At 41.0% G+C, this 26414-nt stretch overlaps 1 protein-coding gene across 9 annotated transcripts in view; it reads left to right on the top strand.

The window, feature by feature from the left end:
- Positions 1-26414, top strand: part of ncam1b (neural cell adhesion molecule 1b) — a 112254-nt gene that overhangs the window by 57549 nt on the left and 28291 nt on the right. For 3 of the 9 annotated variants that reach the window (XM_017711073.2, XM_017711074.2, XM_037546705.1), the window contains exons 3-14: positions 77-286; positions 680-823; positions 1506-1643; positions 2445-2562; positions 4925-5094; positions 5223-5365; positions 5577-5600; positions 10492-10521; positions 14870-15020; positions 22691-22878; positions 23119-23215; positions 25969-26139. In XM_017711073.2, coding sequence (XP_017566562.2) covers positions 77-286; positions 680-823; positions 1506-1643; positions 2445-2562; positions 4925-5094; positions 5223-5365; positions 5577-5600; positions 10492-10521; positions 14870-15020; positions 22691-22878; positions 23119-23215; positions 25969-26139 — 1584 coding nt within the window. The remainder of the gene's footprint in view (positions 1-76; positions 287-679; positions 824-1505; positions 1644-2444; positions 2563-4924; positions 5095-5222; positions 5366-5576; positions 5601-10491; positions 10522-14869; positions 15021-22690; positions 22879-23118; positions 23216-25968; positions 26140-26414) is intronic. The other 6 variants (XM_017711081.2, XM_017711084.2, XM_037546706.1 and 3 more) reach the window with 2 other exon arrangements.

Raw genomic sequence — 26414 nt, 5'->3', positions numbered from 1 at the left:
TCATAGCTCGTAGAGTTTAGCATTAATAATGCAGGATGATGAATGGAACTGTATGTGTTCTGTTGTTGCGATGTAGTTACAGGTGGTGTGAAGGGAATCGACTGGTTCTCACCAAGTGGTGAGAAGATTGAAACCAACAGGCAGGATATCACAGTGTTCCGGAATGATGAGACATCCTCTACCCTCACCATCTACAACGCTAACATCGATAGTGCCGGCACGTACAAGTGTGTCGCCACCAGCGGCGACCAGCAAGCTGAAGCCACAGTCAACGTGAAGATATACCGTACGCCTATTTTTAAAAATTGATTTATTTATTTTCACTTGCTTTTGCCTGTTCAGTGTGATTCCTGTTCATCTGGGACCGTGTTTCTATTGCGTGAGAAAGGCCATTTAAGTGGTGGTGTTGTTCGCCTTTTATGACGCCACAAAACTAAATAGTCTGCGCAGTGCACAATCAAATGTGACAAAGTGGACCAACAGTCCACATTTTATGAGGAGTTTATTAAGTCCTACGTTTTCACAGAATGAAAGAAAAATGCAGAGTATGTGACTTGGGTGCATTAGGGACTACAAAATGCTGATCATTTGCTAAAATGTTTCTATGGAGTATTTTTATTTATTTATTTATTTATTTATTTTTGCTTTTTTTTTTTTTTTTTTTTTTTGGTTTCTGCAGAAAAGATTACCTTCCAGAATGCCCCATCCCTACAAGAGTTTACAGAAGGGGATAGTGCTGTTATCATATGCGATGTCATTAGTTCCCCTCCGCCAACTGTCATCTGGAAGCACAAAAGGGCAAAAATCCAGTATGAAAAGGACGGTAAGATTCTGTATAGCTGCTTTTTATCAGTGTAATCATTTGTATTGACTGCACGCTTAGCATTTAATATAGAGGTGTTATGTTTTGTCTTTCACCACTCAGCAGGGAAGAACATCTGAGCTCTCCTTTAGAGCTGTTTATTTTCCTTTTCCAAGCATACAATGAGAGAATGTTAGCATTTTCATTTTAAGCAGAACCAGAAAACATCCCATTATAAAAGGCATCATTTATAACTTGATTGGTATTCTGGTTCATTTGCAGATGATTAAATACGATGAAAAGGCTGACAGCCCAGATTCATTTCCTTTACCTGAAAACCAGTCCGGTTTACATTTACAGCAGACGCTCTTATCCAGAGCGACTTACAAGAAGAGCTTTGTCTGTCTAGAGAAAGTATCTTTGCTGGTTACCAACAGGTTAGAGAGAAAGACGGTCCTGAGCTCAGATACTGCTAGAAACAAAAGTCACTGTAGATACAGAGAGAAAAAGGAGCAGAGTTGAACACAGAACTCTGTGCCATTCAATGCAATACAATAAACTACAATACACAGTGCAGTACAATAAAATATAATATATAAGTGCAGCTTATAATCCGGTGTCCAGTGTTTTTGATGCATCGCAGTTTTCTTGGACTTGTTGATACATCTGTAAACCTGTTGTAAATCCACTGCCTTGCCTTCAGTGCGCTTCAAGGTCTTGAACAACAACCACCTGCAGATAAGAGGAATCAAAAAGACAGATGAAGGCGTGTACACCTGCGAGGGGCGTATTATGGCCAGGGGCGAGATCGACTTCCGTGCAATCAGAGTGGTAGTGAACGGTAAGCACTCCTGCGCTGATCTCTCCGTGCCTTTGTTTGCGCTTTAAAGCGTTTGTGGTTTTGAACTAAATTGCTCTTTATCACATATGGGTGCCATGCTGCTGCTGTTTATCCCAGACACTCATTACAATGATTGGTCCTGAATGGAGCAATTTACCACTGCCAAGAGTTTTCTAGGAAAAAAAAAAGAAAAAACACACAGCAGAAGTCAGCCAGGCATGACGGCGCACACGGACAGAGCATTAAAAGTTTGCAAGAACAAGAGAGCTCCCAGTTTAGCGATAAAAGTGTTTATGGTTCACATATGAAATAATTGTTTGCAGAATATTATATTCCATCTTGTAAGGCTTCAGCAGAGCAGCAAGAAGTCAGTCTTTTCATCTTTTTTCTCAGAATATTCTAGTTCTCCGCTGAGACAATATTACCTTACGGTCCTTTCCAGCTGAATTGCGTAGTGCTAAATATTCATAGTACTCAGGCAGCTTTACAAAGTAGCTGTTTTGTAAGTGCGTTGTTATAAGGTACGTGTTGCTGCTTCGAAAAAGACATTTACAGTAGAAGCTCTTCTGTCTCCGGTCATGCTCTGCTGACTGCCGTTGAGTCGCTGTTGCGGTAAATTACTCTGAGCAGACTAGATCATCGGACAGGGTGTCTCTAGCGAACAACAGCACAGCAACCGTGTGATAAACATCACTTTGGTTCGAAAGCACGGAACCTATACTTTAAAGTCCGTGCGTGCACATCTGAGTGTCCACAGTCAGGTCATGTACTAAATGTCGTCTTTTTCTTACTGTGTCCTAGTTCTGCCCACCATCAGAGTTCGGCAAGCTGAAGTGAATGCCACAGCTGACTTGGGCCACTCAGCAATGCTGGCCTGTGATGCGGACGGCTTTCCTGAGCCCACAGTCACGTGGACACGGTAAAGAGCGTTCACCCGAGCCATTTTTAAAGAGCTAAAAATTCTGATAACAACAGCCTTTGGGGCAGATTTACTAAAGGAGGCGCTAATTACGGACACTTGTGGCCAAATTAGCGAGTTGTCTAATAAGAGCTACCATGCAAATGAAAGCGAGTGCACCTCTGTAATTAACATATGATCAGCGCAGTATGAACTCCTTTTAGGCAAGCATGGTTTCTGTAGGAGAGTGTTTCTCTGGCGGGTTCGTCCTTCTCTGATTTCGGTTCACATTTGTGGCTCACTGGGTTTAAGCAATTACTACTTTAGTCAGTACTTTGGCTTAGCGAGTCCGTAGATTGAGAGAGAATGTGATTCTTTCAACATCAGAAGTAAATATGTTGATTTTACGAAAAAACGAGATTAATTCTTAATAATTAATTTAGCATAACACTTTTTTCTTAAGAGTTTGTCTTAGAAAGTCAACGTAATGACTAATAAATAAAATGAGTTATTGCTCTTCCAGGACGTGCATGGCTATTTCAAGTCATTATCTTGTGAGAAGTAAGATGGTGTTTTGGAGTAATACATCAGTTTGGAGAAAATAAGTCATTATTTCTGTTTTGGAACACGTGTACATTTTTAGCTGGTAGGATGGGGTGAACTACAGTTCCCTGTTGAATGCCTTCTGGAAACCGTGGGATACTGTAAAATCCCTGTTTCATGTCAGTGGGTGTGTCCTGGTTGTTTGGAGACTGTATGATTTTAAACTTGTGGTGAACGTAACGTAATCATTTTTCACCCTGAGCGCAAATAGTTACAGCACCCATAAGCGCACAGTGAGTATTTACAATCAGTCTTAAGTTGGTTATTATTATTATTATTATTATTATATTCTCCCAGTATTTTCCTTTTGAGAGGAAAACAGTAAATACATATGGAATAAGGCAAAAGTGCAAGAGAGCAGTGTTTTTTTTCATCTTAATATGGGTGCTAAAGGGCCGTTACGCCTATTTAGTCATTCTTGACAGCCACTGAATATCAAAGCTGCCCCTAAATATTTAAAATTCAGTCAAAAATTTAACAAACTTCAGTAGTTTTAATTAAGTACTTCAGTGACTGTCAGTTGTCACATAAACACAAATACAGCACAAATAGAAAATACATAAAAATCAATATAAAATATTGCTGTGTGATGGGGAGAGCTTTCTAGATTTCTTAGCTGTTTGTTTGGTTTCTTAAATTAGCTCTTTTTTTCTTTATATCTCATCACTTCTCTTCATAGAAACACACGTTTTATCTTAGTAAATTAATTCATGAGAATAAAAAGTAATTAAACTAATTGTTTACCCTTTTCACATCTGGTTGTTTCATGTGACTTGTATTTTAGATTGTAAGCTCAAAAAAATGATCCACCTGCATTTTCACCTGGTAATCAAAAGCTTCTCCACTTAGTCACATTGAAATCTAAATGGTGTAGTTTTGTGTTCATATTTATCAGTTCTGCCTGTTACAGTAGAGAATGTCTGTAACAGAAAAGTAGCTATGAAATATTCACGCGTAAATGGTGGCGTTCTCGGCAAAAGCAGTATCCACAGGACCTCTACAGTGACCGATATTGTTTCTCAGTCGATGTATTGGACGGGCCCTAGCCTTTTCCTTCTCCCAGTGATTCCCCTGATGAAAGAGAACTATTCATAACCTCCTCCAACCAGCACCCAGCCACTTCTCGCCACGGCCTGCACATTTTTTTTTGGATTAAGAGATCAAAGGCGGGAAGAGGAGCCCTCTGAATAAAATAAAGAACATTTACGGATGACATGGCAGAAGGGCAAGCAGAAGAGTACCCCATTAGTAGTTTTAAAGCGCGAGGCTTCTCTTGGTGGCTCTTGGCTGCGCTGTGGGAATGCAAGCTTTCTTTTTGTGCTCTCAGAGGATAGTGGAGGAGACGGGCCTCCCTGGGGAAGCTGCACTGATCCCGCAAGCTCTGTAGAAGAAGGGGGGGTGGGTGCTGGGAGATAACTGGCCGCCGGTCTTTTGACAGGGTTTGTGGTGTATTTATTAGCTGTTTGACCTTTGATGAAGGGTGCACTGCCATCATCAAGAAACTGATTGGTTTTGAAGGAGCTCACTAGAGAAAAAAACAACTGGAAGAGAATTGAGTAAATAGGACTGTTTTGTTGTAGGCGGTGGACGTCTTGTTGGTTTTCCTCACAAGCGGTCTAGTCACTGGAAATCAAGTGTCTTTGTTTTCATTTTTAATAAAACCACCAGGTAAAACTTCGAGACAAAAACTGTAAAAATCTCAGAAGGTTCTTTAGTTAGCAGTTTTGTCCCAGCAAAAAAGGCCTTTGCTTTTGTGTCTCAGTGTAATTGTGTTTGATAGTTCTCCCAGGAGCGATGTTCTGCTGGAGAGCGGGGATAAGTACAGCTTCAATGAGGACGGCTCTGAGATGACTATAATGAATGTGAAGAAGTTGGATGAGGGAGATTATACCTGCATTGCCAGAAACAAAGCTGGGAAAACTGAAGAAGAAGTCAGCCTCAGAGTCTTTGGTGAGAATTTTTCAAAACTTGAAAGATTTGCACTTTAATTACTTCTGAAAGTCGGAACGTTAGACACAGCAAGAATGCAAAGACCAAGCTGATTTCTCCAACTTTGCCTTGAAATTATGTGCTTTCAGTCAAACCCAGAATCACGTATTTGGAGAATCACACTACCACAGAGATGGAAGAGCAGATCACGTTGACGTGCGAAGCCACGGGAGACCCCACGCCCACCATCACGTGGAGCTACGGCACACGCATGTTCATGGACGGAGAGCAGGTACGCAGATAAGCCACGCGCTCAGAGGGGCCGCGAGGCGGCTGCCCTTTCTTCTCTTTGTCTTTGTTGAATTCTCACTGGGACCCAGAGCTAGCGTACTTCTGTTTCAGCTGTGATGGTTAAATTGTCTAAAATCAGAGAAGCATGTAGCAGTAGTGAGGTTGGAGCTGCCTCTGGCTGTTTCATGCATACGATTTGTTTCTGTCTGCAGGAGCATCTAAAGAGGATTTATCAGGTATGAGATCAGAGTGGCAGGTATAGTAAATCGAACATCTAGAAAACTGACCAAATTCACCCAATCTGTGTCGTTAATCCCAGATCTGGCCTCAGAATCCAGATAAGTATCAGACAGTAAAGACATCTGCTAATTTACTGCCTGCTGCTGAAAATCAATTTCTTCCACTGTCCTAAAGCGACGATCTCATCAGAGATTACTGAATCAAAAATAAAAAAAATAGAAAAGAAGCTTGCATGACGTTCAAATGGCCTTGTCGTTGCAGCAGTCTCCAACATGGAAAATGATGATGGAACTCGACTGCTGCAACTCGAAAACCAGAGCAAAATGAGCTTGAAGTGAATGAGTAACGTGCCGCTTGAAGTCTTGTTGTGATTGCCATCATCACAGGGTCCCTATAAGAGCATGACATGGCTTGTATCATGCTTTTCTCAGGCTGCTCTCATTTACGAACCTTTCCCCATGTTCCACCCTCATCATCTCCCCTTGGTTGAAACAGTAGGTTGTCATTTAGGCTAGTACCATTTTCATCAGTCTGTGCAGACTCACAGAGCTGCTCATGCCCATAGAGCGCAAAAAATAATTAGCAGTAATTCTTATCTGCAAGCTTAGGGTAGATTTGGTATCTGCCACGTAAATATCCAGAAGAAATTAAAGGAAAAAAAGAAGCTAGCTACAAAAGGCAAGTGGCCATATCGCTGCTAATTATTTTTCTGAATGTGTCACTCTTCTGTGATTTCAATGCTAAGCACAACACCTACACGGCTGGTTGAAATGGGCTTGCTCGTTGAAGAGCTTGTCATTAGTCTTTGTGGTGGAAAGTGAAGGCTTTTCCACCTGACTCGATTCCAGTAGCTTTGTGCAGCTCGTCTGCGACGCTTTCATGAACAGTAATGTGACTCTGGAAGCTCTGCATGATGCATGCTTTTGCCTGTTCACAGCTTTTTTAAAAAATTGCACTTTGTGTATGTAGAGTTTTGCATAAAAGCAATTCGTGCCGTCAGATGTCTGCCGGTTCCTGCTCTACCGCTGCCGACTCTCCCTCCAGGAGACTATTAGCTCTATATCTCCTCAGCCCTATTTGTTACATTTGGTCCAATAAACAGAGAGTTTTTTACACTCTATTGTATTTCTTCACCTCTGGCCCACTTAACCAGAGGTGCCAGACAAATGAGATGGCTGTAAAGCCGTGTGGGGCAATAAAAGCTTGAAAATGGGTATCGGAAGCTGACGATACTGCAAGACAAAAGCTGCGATTTGGTCTGTGAACAAGGGCCAGTCCATCAGGCACTTTGTCTTGGGCTTTTCTTCTGTCTCCTGTCGTGCTGCTCTGAGTCAGCTTTTCCATGACTCACCTGTAAAACAGATTAGCTTCGTAAAGAAAGGCACACTGCATTAAAAATGAACCAACTATCAAGCCAGAGAGAGAGAGAGGTTCAAAAAAGAGTGAGGCATGCTGAAATGATATTTCAGTAGCTCAAGAGTGCTGCAGTTCCAGAAGCTTGCTTCTTTTTTTCTTTTGTAAAACAGCTGTCTTCTCTAGTAAGCGGCTGGGGTATAGAACAGCCCTTGTTTTCATCCGACACAATGCGCATTTGGATCTGTGTCCTCTGGTAACGCCCTTTTGGATTGGCCTGTCCACTTGCACCAGTGACCCAGCACTGAAAGCTAGCCTGTTCTCTAAAGCCAGAGCCTGGAGGAGAGAAAACAGCATTTCCTTACTGTGGCCTGTCTGATGAAATGGAGATATTGATCCAGTTTTATTAGCATTTTTGACATCTATGACTGGACTGCTCTGTGAGACTTTCCAGCAACCACAAAAGCAGCCACCACTGTACTATAAAAGCATGAAAGAATTTCCCACCCAAGCTGATTGGTTTTATTATTAGGGCTGCACAAGACATGATTCATTGGTAAATTGCTTTTGGCTTTTGCAATACTGAAATATGCAGTCTGGTAAGGGTAGAATTTTATTGAGTGTTCTGACCAGTCTCCGATGTTTCAGACGAGGTTTTGTGTCTTGGTGAATCCAGGAATTCACACCACCCAAAAAAATTAATAAATAAAAAAATTGGGCACAATAACGCAGGCCAGGCTTTTTCTCCAAGAGTTTTTAAAGTACTGGGAAGCATATCTTAATCGCAATTAGAGCCGCCAAGACATTTACATTTACGGCATTTGGCTGACGCTCTTATCCAGAGCGACTTACAATTTGATCATTTTACACAAGTAGGCGAAGGTGGTGTTAGGAGTCTTGCCCAAGGACTCTTATTGGTTTAGTGTAGGGTGTTTGCCCAGGTGGGGGATTGAACCCCAGTCTACAGTGTAGAAGGCAGAGGTGTTAACCACTACACTAACCAACCCCACATGAATACTCGGTTGAAAAATGTACCTTCTTGTAATGATTAACGACTAGTTTAAATGACTAGAAAACATTGTTTACAGGGTCTATATCATGGAACAAAAGGTTTCCTCACTTTTTTTGAATACAAAAGTTTGATGAAAAAACAGTTTATGAACATTGTTCAACTTTCAAAGCATAGCATACGGTCCATGTATAGAAAACTGTATTGGTGATCACAAAAAAAGGGAAGTATATGACATTTATTTAGTCCACTTTACTTTATAAGGAGTGTTTTAGTTCTGAGTGCTTTTTATTGAGGCACAATACAGGACAGACAGTCAGAACAGAAGTCATTTAAATAGATCAGTCTTAGGAAAAATATAGTCTGCAGGCTCTTGAGGCTTCAGGCTCTGCACACCAACATGCAGCATTGTGGTTTTAAGAAGCATCCCTCTTATTATTGTACTGTATTAATCCCAGAATTATAATTGGAATTTACACTAGTCTGAAGTCTTCAAGATAAACTGACAGTTGCTAATTGTTCTCATAATAGCCAACATTACTAACGAGTTTGTCACAAGTTACCTGACATCTTGTGTGATAAATCCACAAAATGACTTTAAAAGTTTAATCCCATTAAATCTTTACTTGAGTGTAAAATGAGCTTGATATTGTTTATTGGCACTTGTCAATGACTCGTCCTATGTGCTATAGCTGCACTTTGTACTGTCTACTAGGTGGCACATTGCGGTGCTGCTCATCCGGTGTGCAGTGCCTTTAGCTGGCTGCAGTCGTCTTTGCTTTCTTCTGTGGAGGATAAGAAATCCCGAACAAAGTATAAGACTCAGGTTCTACACTATCCTCTGGTGAAGTGTAGTGCTGGCATTTCATGGTTCTCTTGTTTGTGTAACATTAGACAGAAGCTAATTTACATAAACGCTCTAATTTACAGTTTATTCACATTTTCTTATTGAAAATTCACTCAAAAATTCACTGTTTATGTACGTTTTTTAAATTGAATTCAATATTTTGAAGACTTCTTTGTTTATCCTTTTAAAGCTTTGAAGGTCTATGCATGGTTTATTCACTTATACGTTTTCATTTGGCCTTTGAAAAACCCGGATTACTCAATAAACTGACGAAATAACTGTTATTACTAGTCAAATGAGCAACAGTGACAGCCCTAATTGCCGTATGTATCTGTGTATTCACAATACTGTGTTTTGTCTGTATTACGGAGCCCTAATTTACATTTGCATGCACTCTTTCCAAATACGCTTGCTTTTCTTTCTTACCCTTGTAAATCTAATTTCCTTTGTGTATGTGAGCTTGTGGTGATGATTTCATATTTCATGCTCATTTGGAGACGTCCTCGTGATGCCCTGACAGTGCTGTCTGTTCATGCAGTTAATTCAGATCTTGTGTGTGCATTATTGAAGAACTCCCACTCTTCCACCCCCCTTCAAACTCCACATAAATACTGTACTACTGCCATATGTGCAGACACGGACCCCCTGACAGGCAGACATGTTGCATTTATATTCAGCTGTTAGTGCTTGATCTTTGATTTGAGTGCTATTGTCTGAATTTGAATGTCTGGTGAATCAGTGGGTTTGCAAGGCATCTGCATCGGGGAGCTGATTACATTAGCCTGCTCACCTTGTACTGTGCGCGGTGCATGCATTGTGTTATACTAAGGATGCTTTTCCTGTTCCATCAATCTTCAAAACGGCAGTTAACCGATTGTTCACCTAGGTTCGAGAGAGATGCATCGGGCGTATTGAAGAATTAACTTTAATTAGTAGCATTAAATGGCTTGCGTGATACTGAGCACTGAATGCTGCACACCGCTCTCAGCCCTCCTGGGAGGTAGTTAGCAGGATGAAAGCCGCAAGAGTAGCGTCATCATAACAAGCTCGCTTTGGGGTGTTTTTTTTTTTTTCTTTCTGATGGTCTTGCAGAATGTCAAGTTCTGTCGAATATCTGCCTTGGGGTTTTTTTTTCTTTTTTTCTGTGCAGTTCAGTTTGACTCCATGTCTCCAGACATAGAACTACATTCTCTCATGAAGCGCAGACCACTGAAAAGGCAGTTGCTGAACTGCAGCTTTGCTTGAGTGTTCGTTTTCATTTGTGTCACCTTGCTGTCGTCTCTTAACATCTGCTCTTCATCAAACTCCATTCATTTAAACCCTGTTGTACAATGTTTACATGCATGCCTGTTTAACGCAAGTATGATTTTAAAGGATCACATGCAGCCTATAGGCATCTGGTGTTCCTAGGCTAGAGTTGCTAATGTTAAACACGCCAGATAAAAACGTAAAGACTTTAGTTTGTTTTGCTTAATGTTTTCCTTAATATGTTTGTTTTTGGAGCGCATGCATTGTTTTATCATGTGCACGTTTTACTGGACTAGCGCAGGTAAAATGTACATTGCCAGTGAAAAGTTGTGTATTTTGCTATGTTTTTCATGTCCTAACAATGAATGAGGATCCGTTCTAAAGGCTGGCTTTGCCTGTTTTTGTTGTGTTCTGTCTCTGTTCTCCGCAGGCCTCTTGGACGCGGCCCGAACAGCACAAGGTATAGCCTTAATACCCACGTCTCCATAAACATAGACTAGGCACGGAGTCTACATCCAACCTTTCTTTCTTTTCTCTCATGTTTGGCACAACAAGAAGATTGATAGTTCTTTAGTGAATTAAAGATCATGCACAAGTGAACTAAGGCTGCATTACTGTGTGAAACACACCCACATATTTACTTTCCTGTCAAAATGGCCATTAAGTACAAGTCATTTATTTTTCAGGGTGTTTCTGAGGAGATTAAATACGAGATAATCCGCTTGCGTAAGGAAGGGGAAAGTCAAATGAAAATGAGTGAAAAAACTGGTATTGGAAACAATTATTGAGAATATAGAGGAAAATAGGACACTTAACAACTGTGCAAGACCTGGTAGACCACCAAATCTGTCCCTGCCAGGTAAACAGTACTTAAAGCTGGCTTCTTTAAGGTATATATATATATATATATATATATATATATATATATATATATATATATATATATATATATATAAAATCATATATATATATACATATATACTCATATACATCTCTTTGTATCTATGGTCCACTGTGAGATGATCTCTCTGGGATCTTCTCTGTCAAGAAACAGTTACTGAGAAAAGAAAATAGACAAAAACAGAAGAAAATCTCCAAATGATCAGAATGTAACTGCTGCACTAATTAAGGTGGAACGGGAAAATTTGAACAGGAAGCTGGTGAATAGCTAACTTCAGCTTCGTATCACCAAAGATCTAGCAGTGGGCGATAATAAATAATTGTCTTATATCCTCTCTTTGAAGGCAGCATGATGCCCTAAATGTAGCTAAAGCCCAGCAGCGAGGTCGCCGAACTTTACCCCCCTCTGCTATCACTGAAGACAGGCCGGGTCGCCTACAGAGCACTGCTAGTAGCCTGATAATGAAGCGGCGTTTTTATTTTTAATTTGGTGGTCCCATTTTGTTGGGCAAGATGCCACCCACTGCCTCTTGGAACTGAGTTACAAGGGGTAGTGGTTAATATCTTAGGGTGAAACTCAAAAACAAGGGGTAGGGGTAAAAAGGGATTCGGGATTGTGCTTGGGAGCGTGGAGGTGTGCGGATTTTCTGAAATCTCGCAAAAAATGAAAGCTCGAAATGCGGACAAATACTAAAACCTTTGAAATTCTACTCAGTTGTTGAGACTTCTGTGTTATTCCGTCCCACATATATCTTTCCTGATGCTAAAAATGCTTGATTTGTACTTAGTGCCACTTTTGAAAGGAGGATAAAGAAGTGAAGGGTGATGTCTGCCTTGTACACAGTACTATATATAGTGTTTGAACTTATTTTCTCACCAAGATTGCGAATGAAATAAACAGTTTCTTTGTTTCTCTCACAACTGGGTGACACAGTTTGTAAGTGCTTATTTTTAGTTGCGTGCTCAGACTCCGCAGACCATCTTATCCAGTCAGATTCTCTATGACTCATTGATTTCTATAGTAATTAGATGTTTTTTTTTCCACCTGAGTATATTAAAAAGCCTTTGTTGTGGTTGTCTCTTTGTGTTGTGTTTTCTAGAATGCTTCTTCAGACAAAGCTGGGTATTTGTGGAAACAACCAGCAGCATCTGCAATAGCTAGTGCTCAGTCTGCATTATTAAACCAGCTCCTCTGCTGAAAACTATGGCCATGAAACATTAATGTGCCAATGTTCTCACATTGCAAATGAATAACAGGACCTTTATCTCTGAGAAGAATTGAAGATATACTCGGCTGAATACCTGGGCTGTGTTGCATAGCTTGTGTGGCCTGGCCTGTGTCTGCTGTTCCAGTGGTGCTATAGTGGGTGTCCAGTGAGCACGTGTTGTCCTGGGGGCCAGGGTTCACTGGCCGGCCATCTGACCACAGCCATGGGAGAGGCCTCTGGGGAGCAGCAGGAAGTCGGCTGGCCAGTGCTCAATGCACCCATTAGGGGAGCGATTGAATTAGCCCGGTCAGCTTAGACGAGGGGTGCTGTTGATGTCTGGATGAAAGGGGGCTGTGCATTATGCAAGTGTGACTCAGTCCAGAGACAACAGCAACATAATGAAGAGTCCAGACATGCCGCTCGCTCTGAAATCATTCAAAGCCCAGCAGCACCGTGTCTGGCATACATGTCTGTAATAGAGAGAAAAACTAGCTTAGGTACTCAATTCATTTGACTTCTTTTGAAACACCTAGTTGGCAGTCCTTGTAGTGAATGTAATAGGTTAATTTGTTTCAGGTGTACATTTAGAGGCGACAGTTCATTAAGACACAGATAGCGTTAGGAAGTCTCTAGCCTTTCATTACTGCCATTGGCTGGATGGCTTGGGTCGGTGAGCAACCTTGTAGTGACCCTGAGGTGTTTGCAAATCACAGCAGAGCCACAGTGTAACGCGCTAGTATGATGGTACCGTGTTAGTATCACTGCTGTGCTCCACCATCCCTTTTCGTTGATAGATGGGCTAGAGTCTGAAGAGAGGATGAGAGGATGGAGTCAGTAATTGTAAACCTACAAAAGGAATCTATATGTTAGGTGATTCCAGTGGTAGACATGCCCATTGTTGTCCTGCCGGCCACAGCATTCACATTTTGGCCACGTAAAACATAGAGCCTGTGGCCAGAGCAGACACTGGCCTTGGTGCCTTTTTTCCATTCAGCTGTTTGGTCAGACACAGGACTTTGAGTTTGTTATTGGTGGCGGTGGTGGTCCCCCCTGCTGAGCTAGTCTGCCTGGTGTCATAAATGCTGTTCTCTTGGCTGACATGTGGTAATGTAAGGTCTTACATGAAATAAGGTCTTAAGCCATTGCACTCAGCAGCTATCACTGTGGAAGATAAACAGTATCTAACAGCATAACTTAAATTGGTTCAAGGGGAAAGGAGGACTGCCATGGTCATCACAGCAGGAACATCAAAAATCTAATCAAAATGAATGCCTAACTGTTTTTTGGCACAGAGGAATGCTTTTATATTGTAAATGCACGTATAATAGTCGTGGGCTGGAGGTTAGGGAACTGGCCCTGTGACCGGAAGGTTGCCGGTTCGATCCCCAGCACCGACAGTCCGTGACTGAGGTGTCCTTGAGCAAGACACCTAACCCCCAGTTGCTCCCGTGGATAGGGCTGCCCACCACTCCGGGCAAATGTGCTCACTGCCTTCTAGTGTGTGTGTATTCACTAGTGTGTATGTGGTGTTTCACTTCATGGATGGGTTAAATGCGGAGGTGGGTCTAATAAAGTATCACTTAATAATGTATATAGAATAAATTAATTTCTATTATAACATTTCATTGGCCTCGTAGCCTGTGCAGTTTTAATATCTGTTTACACTTGTGTGTTTCTGATAAAATGGCCAGTAAGCATGGTTACAACATAGATGTACCTAATTAAATACCTAATTAACTTGGTGCATAGTGTTCTATGAAGTCCGCCAAATTTTTGCATGTTTGCGTAATCTTTACAGTCTTGGGTTTTTGTGTGTTGGACTAAACATGGGAGACTGACAGCGGTTTGTGCCATGTAGTCTAAAAAAACCTCTCAAACCGTTGAGGTGGCACTTCCTTGAAAATAGATGTGTTTGACTAGAGCTCTTCACTCTTGGACGGGCAATGTGTAAATAGCTGTAACAAATCTCCTTTTTCTTCCCTTTTATCCACTTCCCTGTCAGTATGCGGGTAGATCTTGACTTTTTCTGTGACAGTCATAAAGCCTTAAAGTCTGCGCACAGCACAGCTATTAAATGACCATTCACTTTCAGAGCATATTAGAGTCAAAAGGTTTTAAACAGTGGCTTCATCTTGTTCAGATTCACAAGGTCAAGTGGAAGTGCAAGCTTAGAGTAAACCACCAATGTGGCGTTAGGTGGCGAGTACAAGCTCGTGGCATGCGCTGGAGCGAGGGAGCCGTAAGTGCCTTGGACCTGCTGAGTTCACATGACGTAGCATATGATGAAATAATCGTGCACTTTAGAAATGGCTTCCCTGACTCACGCTCTGCATTATTGATGGGTCCACCTCACATCTTCTCCCCACCCATAGCCCCAGCGCATGAAAGAGTGTTATTTATATCTGCCTCTAACACCCTGTCAAATACTACTTTTGTCTTTGCTATTGTCACCGTCTCCAGGGTGGCTGAATGCGTGGGGCCTTTTTTAAGTAATAAAGTGACTCAAGTTGCCAGTCTACAACCTACCAAACTTGCTGAGATGTTCTGAAATATTTAGGTGTGTAGATGCTGACAGGCTACTGCATAATGCCTACATAGCGGATATGATTATGCCGGTCAGAAAATTTGTACAGTGATGTCAGCTCGGTGGGCCTACAGGGATGTTAATTTTAACCAGTCTGTCTTTGTGTTTCTTTCCAGAGTGCAGATGGCATAGTGGTGGTGCGCAGCGATGCTCGTGTGTCCTCCCTCACCCTGAAATATGCCCAGTACACAGACGCAGGACAGTACCTCTGCACGGCCCGCAACGCCGTCGGCGAGAGCTCTCAGCATATGTACCTGGAAGTGCGCTGTAAGATCAGCTCCTGTTTGCCTAGTTTAGTTTTATTATCTCCGAGACGTATAGATGGGTGTGGATTCTCAAACTGCTCGATTCTTCTGAAACGCTTGTGTGTGAAGCAGAGATTATGAAACATTTGGATACAGTAGTATATATTATAGAGATATTACCTTTTTGCAAAATTGCCTGTCATGACACAGGATATTTATTTTTTCTGACCAGTTGGAACGGACAAAGTAGTGCCGCACCGCGCTGATGAGTGTTAACCTGCTTTTTTGAAGCCGATAAGACTGGTACACTTTTTAGACAATGAATGCATTTACATGCACTTATTAATTTTGATAACTGCAGAAAATCACATTTTGTCTGCTGGCCGATCAACGCGTTTATACGCACTTGGGTCATCAGATCAGATAATCATGCAGGTCGCATTTCTGCTTTGCAACCAGCCGATAAACTCACAAAGACGATGTGACATAAACATTACGTAAAACTCAAACTTCATGCCATGGCTTTAAAAAAAAAACATTGTGCCACTTTACCTGAAAAAATGAACATTCATTATCTAGAAGCTGAAGAATATTTAAGTCCCTCAATTCGTCAGGCATGTATTTGGCTTCAGTCGCTCCAGAAGTGTGTTGCTGTGTTTCGTGGCAACGCTGCTTTCTTCTTTCCTTTTTTTCGCTCATGTGCAGACTGGGAACTCCGAATAAGAGTATACATGCACTGAGAGTCTTACGGAATTACAGAGCTAAAATCCAGCTCTTGATCGGATTTCTTGATCAGAGTATGGTGTTTACATGACCATTTGAATAGTCAGATCACTGCAGAAAACCTTTCAAAGCTGCCACGAAGAAGATTGTGTAAACTAGAAACCAGTATTTTGTCACACACATTGAGTATTTGAAGGTATTTGAAGTTTACGTAAGTGTATTATACCCAGAGGTGTACTTGAACGTATTTTGCTGTCAGGTCACATCACATATATGGATCATTGAACTGAGTTCATTCAAGGTTAGAGTTCAAAACAAAATTAGAGACTTTTAAATGACATATATAAAAGTTATTAATATATTACATTTAAAACTGTTTTCCTAACACGTTTGGTTTAAAACTGGATGGAATCTAATTGTTCACCGAGTAGCCATGAGTGAAGGATGCAGTGCAACTTTCTGCTCTAAAATGTAGCGGTGGCTAAAATAAGTCTCCGCCTATGGACTAAAAGTCTTTGTGTTGGTAGTGTCACAAAAATGTTGGCTGTTTTTGTTTTTTTTATTGTTGTTTTGCTTTGTTTTTGTTTTTTACTTCTAAAACTCATGAGACATCTGAATCTTCCAGCTTCACCTAAAATATATCAGAAATCTTAAACATTGAAAAACCACAAAAGTACGTGTTAAGATCAAATTTAGGGGTTATTTTCACTTTATTATTATTATTTTATATGTATTTAAGTTACTATTATCTCAATTAATGCCTTGGGCTTAGATAGATCATAGTGCAATCCGTATAAATGTCTGAGGTCTGAATAATTCGTTGGTTTAAGGCCTGCAGTTTGACCCAATTAGCCTGTGACATCGGGTGATGTGCAAAACCTGAGTTTCAAAACGTCTAATCAGATCTGAACAGTTCATTTGTTAACCGTTGTTAGTTCAGTACAGGTATCTGAACTCATCTTAGTGCGCGTTTACTGTGGGTATTCGAGAAAGGCAGGGGTGCACCTGGCTGTAATAATCAGACACTCCTGAAGGCCTTTCATCAGCAGGCCATTAACGGTGGTAGGGGTGGAACTAAACTGTGCAGACCAGTAGATCTTCAGGGTTACAGTTTGTTTCCCTGGAATAAGGAATTGAAATTTTAAAAAGAGTGTACGACGTCAAACTACAGAGCGTATCGGCATTCTGGAGCGCAAGCAGCTGTCATAGTCGCACTTCAAGCAGCCCGTAATCTACATTTTTATTGCATTTTATTTTCTGTTCTTGAGATCCACTTGTAACATTTGTGCGGTTTTATATACCACAAACAATCAGTGAGTCGATTTTGCATCTTGGTTTCTATATATGGACAGGGGAGTGAATGGTATGTCTTCCTTACATGCTACTTTAAATTCTTATTTCCAAAATGCGAGAATATTCAGGTTTCCATGATATGGGTCGTGTAAGGAAAACTATCATGTCTAAGTGACGTTGTATGGATGTATTTCAAACACAAAGATGGCAAATTTGCCCAGCTGTAAGCTCCGAGTCATTGTTCAGTAGGGCAACTGGTATGTTAATTCACATGTGCCTAAAACAGAAGGATACACCGATCAGGCATGACATCATGACCACCTCCTCGTTTCTACGCTCATTGTCCACTTTATCAGCTCCACTGACCGTATAGCTGCACTCTGTAGTTCTACATTTACAGACTGTAGTCCATCTGTTTCTCTGATACTTTGTTACCCTGTTCTTCAGTGGCCAGGACCCCCATGGACCCTCACAGAGCAGGTGCTATTTGGGTGGTGGATCCTTCTCAGCACTGCAGTAACACTGACACGTGTTAGTGTGTGTTGGGCTTGTCTGAGGGGATCAGACACAGCAGTGCTGCAGTAAATAAGAGCGTAGAAACAAGGAGGTGGTCATAATGTTATGCCTGATCTTGCATGACATCTTATGCTAGTTGAAAACAGGTAATGAATGCTGAACCTTCAGTGTGTTGATTGATGTTTTTAAGAATAAAACCTACTTAACTGCAGGGCAGTCTTCATGACACATGACACCTGCATAACCTCGCCGTCACAACTAACAAAGGCCTACATATACATTTATAAACTCTTGTTCCAACGGGCTTTATCTGTCGTAAAGGTTGCAAATGACGTCAAAATGCGCGCAGCTGATAATATACACTGTGTCCAAAGCTCTGTACTTATCCTTATTCATAGAATGAACAGGGAGTTTGTCCCCCTTTCCTGCAGTATAATATAATCATTCTTTTTTTGGGAAGGTTTTACATTTGATGCTGGAACGTTGCTGTTAGAGTTCAACAGCATTCAGCAACAAGAGCGAAAATGAGCGAGGTCAAGAACTGATGTTGGATGATTAGTTTTGGACCACAAACGACATTCCAACTCATCACAAAGGTCTTGAATAGATCTCCATCCCTATAGATCATCCATCCACTGCTCCTCAGCCTAATGATGGGGGCTCTACACACCCATATTTGATGTTTAGCACTGGTGACTATAGGCTTTACTCCAGAGCATCCCATTCCATTGGCAGTACTTTTATATGGAGCCTATACAAGCTGTATGTGCATAATTGAACTACTGTGTTAGCAGTCGTTGCTCCTTGAAGCAGATGAATTCACTCATTTGAATGGGTGTCTAGATACTTTTGGTAGTGTAGTGTAGTGTAGTGTAGCTTGCTATGTCCGGTTGGGTGGACAAAGGTGACTGTTTTCTGTAGCTTTAAGATTTATAAGATTTAAGCTGTCACATCATCAGCAATACATCACTGTGATATTTGCTAAGCTACATCATCATTTTTTCCCTCAAGGTGGAGAAAAGCAGACTGTTTGACAGGTGATGCTTACTGGAATAAGCTTTTATGAATGTTTATGTAGCACTAAAATGTTTCCCGAAACATTTTGTCATTGAAATGTTTGAATACCGTTTGTGTAAAAATGTTATTTTATTATTTATATATTACTATATTATAGTATTTGGATGTCAAACATGGTTAAAATGCTCCGATCGAAATGGAGAGATTTTCGTTTGAAGTTTGAAATAATTCGATCTGCAGTTTCTAAATTGGCCTCTTAAATCTCAAATGCCAGTTTTACATGTTCGAATTTAGAAGTCAAATTTTCAGCAATGCCAGAACACATGAGCATAACCTCATCAGTGTAGCAAATTTGACCATTTTGTCTATAGATATTTAAAACCTTTTGCAAGATGTGCACAGAAAGACCTGCTGTTATGGTTGGTTGGTGTAGTGGTTAACACCTCTGCCTTCTATGCTGTAGACTGGGGTTCAATCCCCCACCTGGGTGAACACCCTACACTATACCAATAAGAGTCCTTGGGCAAGACTCCTAACACCACCTTGGCCTTCCTGTGTAAAATGATCAAATTGTAAGTCGCTCTGGATTAGAGCGTCAGCCAAATGCTGTAAAGGTAAATGTAAAAGGGCTCCAGCTGGTAGAAAGCCAAGTTTTTCTGAACTGTAAACAGTGACACGTAAAGAAGATTCTGCTTTTGCTGTGTAGTAAACCACAGGCTTGTCAGCTCAGGAGCCAAATTAGGCTCAGTTTTTCCTTAGTTTTTTTGTTGAAGTAGACTGCAGCCTTCCAATTTAATAGCCCATCAAACATCTGTTCAGAAAACAATAACTGTATTTGACTTTAATGGGATGGAGTGAGAAGTACTGGTCCTAAAAAGCCTGATCTCAGCCTCCCTACCTCTAAGATGTCAGTTTGATCACCCTGAGCATTCCCGATTTCATCTGACTTGACATGTAATATCAGTCGACTGCCCAGGTCGTATGTTCTGGATCGATACAGCAGTCGAGGTACATCAGAAACAGCCCTGCTGGCAAGGAGGAACAATGACTTCCTTTGGCCTTTCTGAGTGTAGAGCGATATTAGCTGTGAGATTTCATGCTGACTGACTGATGTTTAATCATCTAAACCTTATCCGGATTTAAAACGTAATGCAGTCTTATCTGGAAATATAAGGGGAGCAAAAAGCCGTAGTTATTTTCTCGTAGTATGTTAAATATTTTAGGTCCGAGCACTATTTTAATGACCTTATGTGTTTAGTGTCAGGGCTGTCGATTCCAAGGCAGTGCTAGCAGGGCCACAGACCCTACTTAAAGAGTTAACTCAAATGTGTGCAAACACTGATTGATTTCCCCACTGTGCATGTTGTTGTTTTTGTTTTTATGCTAATCGGAGCACATGCTGGGCAAAAATCTGCCAACGACTTTGTTTGCGGCTTTTTTTGACGTCTCAGCTTGTGTTAACAGGGTGCCGCTGATAGCATCTAGAACGTGAGACCCAGTGGCAGTGTCGTAAGGGCAGGAGGGAGAATGGCAGTGTGTTCTAGTTGCAGATAACAAGTGTGGATTGAGCCACACATTATGTGCAAATAGGACACGCTGAAAAAGAACGCGTGCCATGCTGCTTTCCCCCCAGCCTCCGCATGCCGCTCTGGAAGAGGAGCAGAGAGTCTTTAGAAATGGAGACTCACCCGAGCGTGATTGGCTTCCATGTAAGAGAGCGACCAGACATGTTCAGCAGCTCGCTGTCCCTGTGTGCGCTACCTACCACTTACTTTCACTTAAGAATCTGCTTTTAAGCTTATAAACATTGAATCCCAACAATTACAGCTTCCATGGCTTTTTATGGGTTAGCGCTGTAGTACATACACTCAGTAAATCTCAATAAAAATAAAAAAAAAGTAAATTAACCGTCTTGATTAGTTTGCTTTCATTTATGAAGTCTAGGGCCATCACTATCCATTTTCTGATAAAACAAGTTATCAGTTTTTTTAAGACCCCAGCAGAATTATAGCACACTCTTGTGAAATCCTGACACTTTTCCTACTTGGATCCTTTTGATCACTATTTAAAAAACATTGTTTTGCTTTAGAACAAAACAGGCCTAATGATTTCTGTGAGATATAAAGTGAATGCCTGTCATTTTCAGTTTATTTTTGTTTCATAGAATAATCGTGTTTGTTGTGTCATGACAATATGATTTATTTATTTATTTATTTATTTGGGGGAAATAAAGTTAAAAGCTTAAAGCAGAAACTTGGAACAGAAAGCCTAACATGTTAGATTAACCACTAACACGACTTCCTAACTGTGACAGTGAAATCAGCCAATCATGCTTGGATTTCTAATGCGTAGGAACTATTTTGTTAAAGAAAAGTCACTCCTGTCGTTCTAGAAGCTCTAGATACATGACTAACTGCATGCACGTTCTAGACATTTGTCTATAGCTGTTTGTCAGAAATGAAAAAACAGCTCTGTCTGGGCTCTTTATTAAAAGTGACACTAAAAACTGCAACATATAAGTTAAAATATATGGTATTGTAACTGCTAGAAGCGTAACGTAGTTTATCTGTTATATGCTTCAAATGTTCACGTTTAATCTAGAATTAACAAAAAATGTTCATGTAAATCGCAGTTAGCTTAACACTGACATACTACTAGAATCCCATAGAGGTGCTATAAGAAATTAGGATTTTTCATTTTGCCCCAAGATGAAGGCCTAATTCTTATAAATCATGGTTTGCCACTGGTAACCAATGCCGGAAACACATAATAAAGATATGACAGGGATATGAAACAAACTGACTACAACTAACAATGTTAAACATCATTTCCTAGTGATAAACGCAGTGCAAAGCTTTGTTTGTTATGGTTTTGCCAGTCTGCCTATTCCTTTGAACTCAAGAGATTCTCACTCATTTGTTTGGGTGGCGCGGCTGAGAGACAAAGTGGAAAACACATAACGGGCGAGTTAACAGATTTCCATCCTTCCATCCATTTTCTAAGCCACTTCTCCATGAGGGTTGCGGGGGGGTGCTAGAGCCTATCCCAGCAGTCCTCGGGCGGAAGACAGGATACACCCTGGACAGGTCGCCAGTCCATCACAGGGCAGACAGACAGACACAGACAGTCACACCCAGGGGCAATTTAGCACGACCAATTGGCCTGACTGCATGTCTTTGTACTGTGGGAGGAAACCGGAGAACCCGGAGGAAACCCACGCAGACACGGGGAGAACATGCAAACTCCACACAGAGAGGATCCCAGGCCCTCCTTGCTGTGAGGCGACAGCACTACCCACCACGCCACCGTGCTATGACATGTCCCTATAAATTGATAAATAGATATCAAATAGTGAAAGTAACTTACCAAGTTGTCAGTACTTATAAGATTTATGCCTACTGAAGTGGTTTCACTCTTGATCACGAACATGAACTCTGTGTTTAGCTGTGTTGAGTAAACCAGCTAAAACTACTATGAAAAGTTATTATTAAAAAAAAAACTTATAAAAAAAGATTTTAAAGGATTTACATTTTGACCTTAATGCTGTCTAGGTGAGAAGACTCATCATTCTCTGTATCTGATAAATGTACTGCAAAAAAAAAAAATTAACATCATTAGTTACTAGGCTGCCCTAAAATTCTGAGTTAACTGAACTGGTCACTTTGTCAACATTTTTTTTTTTTGCTGTTCAGCATGTCTGATCACTTTTTAGCACTATGAACCAAAAGCAGTTGTGCTAATAGCTCCCCATTTTGAAGAATATTCAGACTGCTGACCACAGCCTCATAATCTACAGATCTACAGATGTCATGTTTATGTCCATGTTTTCAAATCGCAAACTAATCATTAAACTTATTCATCACAGGTTTTATTCAATTGTTTATCAGGTCATTTTTAACAGCCCTATTGAAGTCTTTGAAAGGTTTCCTAGCTCATCTTTTTCCAGGGTTTGTGAATAGTCTAGATGCTGTGCATGTTTTGTTAAATGTTTATTTCACATGTTTAGGTTACTCCATCGTCAAAATGCTCAGTGCATTACTCTTATAATTACTAATATAATCGATAGTGTTAATTACAGTCTGGGGTGGATCCAAAAGAAGGTCATCTGATATGTTTTTCGTCTTATTTTTCCTTTCACGCCAGATGCCCCCAAAATCGAGGGCTCAGTGACGGTCTACACATGGGAGGGAAACCCGGCCAACATCAGCTGCGAGATCTTGGCGCATCCCAGTGAAGTGTCTATTGTGTGGCTGCGAGATGGACTCCAGCTGCCCAACGCCAACACCTCCAACATCAAAATCTATAACACTCCCTCTGCCAGCTACCTGGAGGTAAAAGCCCTCTCCCACTTCCGCTAGCTGTTTCCTCAGTGCATGAACATTTAATACTTACACAGATCAGGGAGTGCATTGTGTTGCCCCCAGACTGTGTTTCAGGCTCTGTCGCTGATCAATAATTGAGCAGGGGAAGCACATGGTGTGGGGTAAACAGAGAATCTGCTAATGGAACAACAAGAGCAGCAGCTGAGGAGGATCCCTAAGGTTAATGCATGCGCTCTCCATCCGCCGCAGGTTAACCCGGACTCCCAGAACGACTTTGGCAGCTACAACTGCACCGCCTCCAACGAGATTGGGACCGAGTCCAAAGAGTTCATCCTCATTCAGGCCGGTCCGTCTGCTCTCTGTGGCTCGACCTTGACACATACTTCACTGACTTCTTCGCAAGTTTAAGTGTCTGCAAACTGTTTAATCTTCTGTAATGCAGCTTGTGTTTTTGAACATAGGGGAACACTGGGTAGGTTGTCACAGCACTGTTACCAGTTGTCTAGAAATATTGATACTGAAATGTTATTGGGGAAATGGTATAATTAAATGGTTAAGACGTAAACAAAATCATTGGGTTTGATGTGAACTACGCCATCTAGAGGAGCTTATCGACTCCGTTGTTCAGAGTTGTGATAGGAACCAGATATCTGAAGACTTTAATGCCTTTCAACACTACTTCACAGAAAGTTTTCCATGTAAAATAATCCCAAACACTCTGCCTAGTCATCTGAGACTAGGTTATGAGAAGTTATGAGAAGATCCGTTCCATGAAACACGTTCATGACAGAGAGATATGTGCAGGGCATTATAAAGCCAAGTAATCCCTAGAAGAAAAGCTATTTCTTAAGATTTACCACTTTTTCCATAGGTCTACAACAAAGTGACACAATGTAAAGCTTAATAAAGAGTTTTAGCGGTAATAAAAAAAGAGAGATAGTAATTAAAAGTGTCTCCTGCACTGCTCAGCACAGATGCCTTCAAGCAGTTTAAGTAGCACCAGATTAAGAGTGAAATACACAAACATTGTCCTCTGTGACTGCGTTTTAGACCATTCTGACCTTTTTTTGTGTTTTTAAGCATTAACTAATTTAATGAACATTTTAAATGGAAATGGTTTGTTAGATCTATCTATCTCTATATATATGACTGTTTCTTCTCTACATACGTGCTAATTTCACCTCCTGCTGGAGCAGCTTCAGTCTGCAGGACAGGAGCTCCAGAGCCTATATGCATTACGTATTAGAACAACAAGGCATTTTCCGCTGTTACAGAAGACGCACTCTGGAATACAGCTATAGATGCCTTTAGGAAACCAGGAAGTATTATATTTTTGTAATTTTACAGCATTTATTATTTAATATTATTTAATAAGCTGTAAAAGTAAATTAGTTGTCTGTGTACTCTTTATCAACATGGTGATTATCTCCTTTGAAGCACATCAGCATTACAGCATTCAATCAAAAGCATAAATAAAACAGCAAATAATATATCAAAGAACCTTTCTTTTAGCTTTTTGGTTTCAGCTTCCTGAGTTTTATTTCTGGTTTTGGTTAAGAATTTTCAATTTCATGCATTACTACTCAGAAGACAAGTAGGTTCTGGAGTGGTTTTGGATGGTAAATGTCTATATTTGTGTTGGAGACATCATGACCCCTGGTTCCCATCACCACCGCTGTAAAAAACTCTACAAGCCACCATCTCACATCAAACCACTCAATCACTTTTTTGTTGTTCGACTGAACCATGCAGATATTTTTTCAGTCAAGTTCCCGTTAAAGTATTAAAGTAGAAGTCATGGAATTTCCGAACCTTCTCTCTGCCTATAAGAAGTTAAATCTGTACTGACATTTTTATGTTATTGATGAGAGGCACTTTGAAATCGTCTTAGTGACTATAAAAAGGCCAGAATAGTGGAGTATCAGTTTAGTTTGACATACTTTCCTCGAGTTTGAAGGTCATTAGCACACCCTTTAGCATAGTAGCCCTTCTGGGCTTGGTTGTCACACACATGACAGGAATGATGGTCACGTGTCACCAACTCCACCACAGGATAATACAGTGTCAGGACTCTTTATTTGAGGGAGAGATGGAATGCTCTTCTGTGGGTTGTGTGGAGCAGTAGCAGTAGCAGGCGCTGGGAGACGGGGACTCAGTGCCTTCATTAGAAAAACTGGGCACAGCAAGTCTGCACATTTGGCAGAACACTTCATATCTGCCACCACTCTGATTCCAATGATGACTTATCAGTGAAGAGCAATAAATTGCTGGAAGCTAGGCTCAATTTAGGGCAGCTTTGGAGGACAGGGTTTTAACTGAGTTTCCAGAATTCCTTCTCCATTGTTGAAATATGAAATATGAATTACAATCAGTGGTCTTAAATCGAATTAATTGATCCATCTTGACTTCTGTGTCACTTGTGTGAAATGGACTTTAACCCCTTTTCACAGTAGTTCAGGCGCTTTTGGAGGTGCCTCAGTTCCGCCTTGAATTTTAATCTTTTTAAATTAAAAAATTGAAAAAATCTATTTTAGTTACATTTTAATTATATTTTGAATTCAACTATTTTATTTGATGATGTTGAGAAAAATGAGACAAGCTGATTAAAATGTTTTATTGGGGTTTTTTTTGCGCTCTTTGATCAGAAATAAACTTTGGTGTGTTCATTCATTTTAGCTTCAATGGCAGGTATTATGATTGACATCCAACCCGGCTATGGTCGTCATAAGCGCACATCATCTGTTGAAATTATCTATTATCCTACTATCTCGTCATGCCAGTGGATTTACTATATAATGCATTCCCATTCTGTGCGGGACACCCTGCCTTTTCATTACAGTTAGATTTGGTTGATATCTGTCATTTGGTTTCTGAGATAAGAAAACCGGGAGGTGAAAGTGTGACAACAAACCCCGTCTTCCCCTATCACTGGTTGTGCTTGCATGCTTTCAGCAGCCATTCTATTTATTATGGAGATTAATATGTTGCTCTCTAGTCAGAGAAAGTCTAATCAAATCTACATGCATCGTCATTGGAAAAAGTAACTGCTTTATTGCAGCCTCGTTTTGATGGCTTGTGATGTTTTCTCCCGGCCCCTAGATGTGCCCTCAGCACCTGTCATCACTCAGGTGGAGCCCTACTCCAGCACGGCTCAGCTGATATTCGATGAGCCTGAGGCTTCGGGAGGAGTTCCTGTACTCAAGTACCGTACTGAGTGGAGAGCTGTGGGCCGGAACAACTGGGTCCAGCGAGTCTACGAGGTCCGAGAAGGTATGCGCACCAGCCTGAGGAGGATGGCGGTGTACTCTATTGTCTGCATCACTCAAGTGGTGGAAGAATTTGTAGCCGTTTTGCCAAGCCATGAACATGACTCTCTTTTAGGGGTGAACATGGTGACATGCCTTTGTGGGTTGTGTCCTAATTTAAGTGTTCAACTCTGTAGAAACTTGTGCAGGCTTTAAGGTTAGGGCCAAGCCACTAAACGGGGTGAAATTCTAAAACATACGCGGTACTGTGCGTACGTCAGAGACCTTCATTCATCTATT

The sequence above is a fragment of the Pygocentrus nattereri genome, chromosome 17 (assembly GCF_015220715.1).
Source record: "Pygocentrus nattereri isolate fPygNat1 chromosome 17, fPygNat1.pri, whole genome shotgun sequence".
NCBI classification, from domain to species: Eukaryota; Metazoa; Chordata; class Actinopteri; order Characiformes; family Serrasalmidae; genus Pygocentrus; species Pygocentrus nattereri.
This window is presented reverse-complemented; position numbering and strand designations above follow the sequence as displayed.